Below are 7273 nucleotides of genomic sequence, written 5' to 3'. Positions count from 1 at the left end.
GGGCAAGTCCATACTTCCTGAGAAAATAGCCTGAAAGATGCAAAAAGCCCCTATGACACCATGTGTAGTGGTTAGAGCGAAAGATAACACTCGAAGGGATCTGCCGATTCGGTCCAAAATTTGGCCTCGTAATATTTTGTCTAAACATAGTTTAAATTCCAAGATAAGCCATATCAGGTACCTCCCCCAAAAAAGTTGAAAAAAAGTTCGGAAAAATTGTGCGCACGATGACTCTTGAAGGGAGTGACCCATGTAATCCATAATTTGCACATCCTAATATATCTACCAGATATAGATCAGGTTTGAACATGGACTATATATGTCTGCTCCTTCTGGTACCTCTCACACAAAATTTTGGATAAGTTCACTTTAACATATATTCGTCATATTAGTTTCATGGGACAAAACCGGTCCACAACTTCCGGTACTTCTCCCCAATATTAAAAAAAATGTCACTAAAATGCTAGGACGATATCACTTGGGGGAACCAATTTGATCCAAACTTTGGATCTCCTAATATTTTGTCAAAATTTATATTAACTTGTAAAATGTCCCATATCGGTCCTCCCTAAGGGTACCTCCCCCACAAAAATTCAACATTTGTGTCTTAGTGCAGTTAATTCCTAATCCACATTTTTGTTGGCAAGTTCAAATGTCCAAAAAGGGCCACAAAATTCTGAAGGTACCTTAACTACATTCGATCTGTCCGTAGGTGAAAGTTTCACTTCACATTGGCTGAGGATATATATCTGTTGGCAAATCCGACTGACATTTTGACTTATTTTTCAAAACGTATTTGTATATTTTTACAAAAACTTTTCATTTTCTTAAATATTGAAAATATTTTTTCCAAAAATATTTTGGCCTCTGACGCTTTTGTTTTTCAGAAGGTATATCAGCAAAAATGTCTAAAATCGTCTTTTCCATTTCAAAAAAATCAAAAAAAAATGTTGATACTACATCTATGATTTTTGGTACATAGATTAAGAAAAAAATCGTCATTCCAAATCTGTTTTCGTTACCAACTTTGATTGTTGCGCGCAATAGATATGACCGTTTTAATTATGCTAATTAGAAAAAATTCTAAAAAAATCGCGGCTTAATATAGTAAGCTGTTATATCCAATTGTCGTTAACTGAATTCGCACCCTTTGAGAATATGCAAAAAAAAATTCAAAAAGTTTCAATGGATTCGCGAAAAATTTAATTTGTTAAATAATTTCAAGTATTTACAAACATATTTTTGAAACAATAACGCTTATACTTACAAAAAAAAATATAAAAAATTATAGCAGCATCCAGACATTGTGAGGAATAAAATGAAACCTAAGTCGTGAAGTTTGGACCTATAGTATTCGTGTTATTTGCAAAAATACAATGAAAATGTGACGAAAAAAATAAAAATTATGTTATTCTAATTTTATTTTTTTATGGTTTTATAGGAAATGTTGAATAAAAAATGATTGAGTTCTTCGTCATTTTCGTCCAAATTTCACGCAATAATGAAGATATTCCGTTCCCACAACTTTTTCACTTATAGTTTTCCTATTGACGAATATTTTTAGAACATTATATTAAATCACAAGGAATTCCAATTGTGGCATAACATTAAAATAATGTTATATTGAATATTACAACATTTGAAACGCATAGAAACCGCGTAATAGTGGAAATCACAAGATGCGCATCCGATTTTCCAAAACAGCGAATCAATCCCTCTTATTTGATATACACTTTGTGAAATTCCATTTGACGACCACGATGTAGCATCAGTTGCATGTTAGGGTGCAAAAAACAGTAAAATGCCCATAATTTCCACGAAGTACATTTGCATTTTATGCGCATCCGATTTCAATGATCACCATTAAAAAATACATCATCCTATGTCATTTCAATGCGATCCATCAATAACCGTGGATGTAGCATCGCACTCAGTTTTTAGAAAAAATCTATTATATCTCCGGATTCGCGAACGTTTTTCAATATCTGTTTTCGCACATTTTAAATATGCGTTTCGCTCTATTTATCTAAGTAGGAATAACACATCTAAAACGCGTCTAAATACGCGATATTTTCAAAAATATTTTTTGCATATTTTCGAAATTTGAGGGGTATCATATCCGCCGATCTAGTGGATGGATTTAGACGCGCAAAGGCTTGTTAGATTCAGAACGTAAAAAAACTAAATTCACGCGGGTTTCCACTGAAATCGAAAGGCATTTGTAAATATTGAATCCAAAAAACTGGTTTTTTAAAAAAAATTACGCACAAAAATTTCGACTTTAAGCTGAGATTGTTGTGAACCTTTGAAGGCTACATACCCGAGTTATACATCGCGAGTACTACAATCTCATAATCAGTTTTTAAACGAGTACAGTTGCGCGTTCCGATTAGAGCAAAAATTCAAAAAACTCAATTTTTCAGTCTTCAAAATGTCAGCATCCGTTTGAGATTGATGCGGTGGTTATATTAAAAAATCATACATTAGAAACTTCATCTCTGAAGTGTATTCTTAAACTTTTTCTTTGAACATTATACTCTACATTGTATTGTAAAGCCACTAATTGAAAATTGACTTAAAAAAACTCGTTTCCTTCAACGATTTTTTTCTATTTTTTTACATTAATATGACCACAGCTTCCGCTCAAATTATAATTTCAAAAAATCCATCGGTGAATCGTGCTAAAACAGTTTATTTTACCTAAATGCGTTCAAAAGTTATGGTATATTACAACAATTCGCGAGATACAATACCCCATACCTCAGTTTCAACAGAAGTAAATTTTCTACAAAAAGGCCGATATGCATATTTTTACAAAACCTTTTATTTTCTTTCTATACAAAAATATTTTCCCCGCCGCTTTTTCTAAGAAATGGTAATTAAATAAATATTTTTTAAGTAACTTGACATTAGCTTAAACGAGCAACTATTTTTGTATCGCGCAATTATCTTCATAAGCTTAATTTCCATTAATCGTAATTGCTAATTTCCATTAATCCGGCAGGCAATATTTTGTTGAAACGTTGAATATATTTCGGTTTGTACTACTTATTTTTCTTAAAAATTTTAAATCAATTAGAAATTGTTTTATGAAAGTTATTTTTAATTTTTATACCCTATACCACAATGTGGAAAAGGGTATTATAAGTTTGTTTTGGTAAAAATTCATGTAACACCGCGAAATATTCGTTGGAGACCCCCAATGTGGTATACCAATTTTCATATCTCGACGAAATAAAGCGATTTTGAGATGTGTGTCCGTCCGTCCATTATAAATTGTAAACACGCTCCGTTATTTGTTTGTAGTGTAATAATAAACTCGCTGGAAGTCGCAATTATACATCAATAGTCACGAAATTTTGCACCGGGTAAGAGTATAGGTCGAAGAAGATGCCTACAATTTTGAATGATGATCTGATATTCTTTAGCGGGTGAAATGGACCATTACCTTTGTATGAAAAATATAAAAATTTTATTTTTGTTCGATATTTTAATTCCTTGAGGACATATATATTTCGCAAAGTAGCCTACATATGGAAAAAAAACTACTGACCTTTCCTCTGATGTAAATTGCAATAAAGTGTTTGCTAGATAACGGGCCTACTGCCTAATATATAATGGGTTCTGTGTAGAGAACCACATTTTTATCCCATGACACATATTGTCTCTCCAAAAGTTTATGTAACACCACAAAATATTCGTCCTAGACCCCTTATTTGGTATGCCAAAATTCATATCTCGACGAGATAAAGCGATTTAGCGATGGGTGTCCGTCCATTAAAAATTGTAAACAAGCTTAAGGCCGCAATTATGGACCGATTGTAACGAATTTTTTAAGGAGGTTGAGTTCGGGCCAGAATATAAATGATTAGTTTTTGGTGATGATCGTGAAATGTTCAGGGGATGAAATGGACCAAAAACAAAATTTTAACCAATTTTGTAGCGGCTCTGTAGGTCAAAATAAAAACACGCAAAATTTTAAACAAAGTTTGTGTTTATGATGAAGAAGAAGCGTACAAACCAACGTGAAGATCAGATAATACTTAGCGGGTTAAATGGACTGATACTTTTGTGTGAAATTGGTAAAAAAAAATTTCAATAACGTAGCGGTTAAACAACGGAAGTAGTAGTACTACAACGTGAAGATCAGATAATACTTAGCGGGTTAAATGGACTGAAACTTTTGTGTGAAATTGGTAAAAAAATTTCAATAACGTAGCGGTTAAACAACGGAAGTAGTAGTACTACATAATTGGGTTTCATTACATTTTAGTTTGTGTGAACTAAATTTTCCTTGATATTTTCTCCTGCTACGAAAATGTCTTTGTCATGCTAGATAACTTTTTGGTTTTGGTCATAAGTATTATACATTATACCTCTGATAGTTGATAATTAAAGTGTCACAACCATTGAAAAGAAGATCCGTGGAGAGCGATTGTCCAGGGATAGTGGTATAGGGTGTCCCATGGTCGGCTCCGTCCGACTATAGACTTTTCTTACTTGTTGTATTATACATTTGAAATAAAAATTGTATTTAGAAATATTTTTGCATTTTTTAAATATTAATATTCGAGTTTTACGTTAATTTTTGCAACCATTTTTTGTGGCGTTTAAACTACCAGTGACTTTATGTGGTTTAAGAAAATAAAACGTTTTTGTAAAAATTAGCAAATACTTTCTGAAAAGCGAATAGCGCCGCAGACGAAAATATTTTTAAAAACAATGGCGCGATTTCTTAACAAATAGTCATACATGTATGTATACACAATGTCTTCGTCGAATAACGTAGTATGGTAACAATTCTCCGAACTGCTACTGACATAATTTCGTTTTTAAATAATTTTATGAAATTAGGAGGATTTTGTAGATACTTCGGCATTGGTTGGCACTTAGGACTTCTCAAATGTATAATTCCGCTTACATTCTAACTTCTACTCTATAAGTTTCAAAATTAAGCGAAGAAATAATTTTGAAATAAAGAAAAACATCGTTAAGTCCGCTTTGCTTCAGAAACATAAGTCCCAACGAATTTTGGGAGTTATGTCCGGGCACTGACTTCCTGCTAGGTTGTGCTCGGCCTTAATTGAATGGGAGAAACAATTTAAAGGGAACTTGCACGAATATCTTAAAAATAGCAAACTTCAACATTATTGCATATTCCGGATCACAGTTTCTGTGTGTATTCCCCAACACAATTACTTTGCAAAACTTTGCAAGTTTCTAAAGAAAAACATTTTAAAAGTAACAATAATTTTGAAATTCTTCCGTGTTCTTAATAGAACATTTATTTCCTTCCTCGATATTTATAAACAATATTTTCAATTATGAAACATAAAAATGAAAATAAATAACCACCCAGCAAAAGTAAACCGCAAAGTTGGAAATACTCCAAAGACAACGGTTCCACAGATAAATCTTTATTGGGTACAAAGGCTATGAGGCCCTGGCGTATTCCTTCCTCACGGGATTCGACATCAAGATACGCTTTAATGCCGCTACTAAATACATTCTCCATATGCGACTTAAGTAGATGCTGTAATGGCCAATAATCGCGCATTGGTATTTCTCCAATATCCGTGGTTACGGGTTCATCGGACAACTTTTTCAAAATAGGTCGAGATAAAAATTTCTGCTGATACAAATAGAAATCTATGTGGGAATTCAAGTTGAAATAAACATATTTCGTGTTTAGTTTTTGCAAATTATTTACAACATCTTCCTCCGGCAGGACAATGGTTTGGCGTTTTATTTCATCTGGTGCTTTTGTTACTTTCAGGACATATTGTTGATATTCTGTTGTGGCAATAGTTAGGTTGTGGCTCAAGACATCTGCTATTGTTTCGATTTCTTTTTCATAGATTTTGGTGAGCAGAAGTGCGGATAAAACTGCCAAATAATAATTGGAAATCATGAAACCACTAAATATTAAAATTGTCTCCAGACCATAGTGATAGATGGGTGAGAAATGCTCAACGCTGTATGAAGCACAGAGAATACTTGAAAACGTGATAAAAATACTATTGATGAGGCGTGGACTCCCATACTCTTTGTATTCAATTACCGCAAGTAAAAGCACCGTTGCTAAGAAAGTGAACGCAATGCACAGCCAAACTTCCACGGTAAATGGCTTACGGAAATAATTATAATTCTCCAGGGGCTTATCGAACGGTACTACCAAATGGCTTGTAACAATCTTAAGGGGACGGGTAGTTTCAATGCCATTGCCAAATAAAATGGCATCAGAGCAAATGTCGGATCTTTGTTCCCTAATTGCTTCCATGCAAGTTAACACCGAGTATGCCGTCATATCCGGCAAGGTAATATAGTCAACCGAGGCATTGAAGTGCGAAATAAACATTTTAATAATGTGTCCATAAAATCCGCCCACTTGCAACACGCCATCATCATCGTAAATGGCAGAGACGCGTGGTGGATGGTGACCCACTGCAACCCTCACGGGATATCCTTGTAGATTAACAACACGATGACGTCTAATTGCATAGTATTCGTCCAGAGTAACACTTTTAATTTCCATTTCGGGTATGCAATCCATGGTGAGATATTGGTCGACATTATTCATTAATATGACCCGCCAAAATCCTTGGGTCCAACACCACTCAAACAACCATTGCCATTCATCTTCACGGGACCAAGTGGAATTCGTGTAAAAAAGTATTTCTGCCAAATGTAGATTTATCAGTGAAGGTTTTATAACATCCTCCAAGTCGCCAAGATGAATAACATCCAAATGGATAAAACTCAAAATCCTTTCACCTTGGGATCTCCTTATGGTCGTAGCTGTTTCATTGCCTATTACCAATTGTGGCACTACATTGGGATTAACCAAAAAATCGCGGGTTTCGTTGTTTACAAATTGCAATAAAGTGTAAATATCGAATTCTTTTTGAAAACTTTCTGCAACTTTATTTATTGTTTCACTGCAGATATTATTTGTGAATATTAAAATCACGAGTAGTGTATAGTTCATCATTTCACTTACAACTATTTTGAAAATGCTAGTTTAAAAGTGCCTTTGACATTATGACTGTGGGCTATTTAACCACTAAACGGTATTTAATCCTCTAAAGAATTTAAATTGCACTGAATATTGAATGGACAATTTAATTTTTATTGCATTTTTAATAACTTGTGGTTTTGTCTAAAGCTGAGGTCGCACCTCACAAACCTTAAGTTTAAACACGAGCGACAACAATTCAATTCTTGCTTCTTGTTTTTATATGATTAACTTGATGTTATATTGGTTTCATTCTTA

At 33.7% G+C, this 7273-nt stretch overlaps 1 protein-coding gene across 1 annotated transcript; it reads right to left on the bottom strand.

Moving 5' to 3' along the window:
* Positions 1-5284: 5284 nt before the first annotated feature.
* On the bottom strand, positions 5285-6988 carry LOC141392234 (uncharacterized). The gene has a single exon (XM_073965186.1). It carries the CDS (start codon positions 6986-6988, stop codon positions 5285-5287), a length of 1704 nt encoding a protein of 567 aa, XP_073821287.1.
* Between the last annotated feature and the right edge of the window lie 285 nt (positions 6989-7273).

This window comes from Musca autumnalis, unplaced genomic scaffold (assembly GCF_047663935.1).
Source record: "Musca autumnalis isolate F117 unplaced genomic scaffold, ASM4766393v1 scaffold_2, whole genome shotgun sequence".
Classification (NCBI taxonomy): Eukaryota; Metazoa; Arthropoda; class Insecta; order Diptera; family Muscidae; genus Musca; species Musca autumnalis.
The sequence above is the reverse complement of the archived record's forward strand: the minus strand, read 5'-3'. Positions and strand labels throughout refer to the sequence as shown.

What these genes read in the sequence shown, in the direction of transcription:
- LOC141392234 (XM_073965186.1), bottom strand. Translation starts at nt 6,988, where the DNA reads ATGAACTATACACTACTCGTGATTTTAATATTCACAAATAATATCTGC.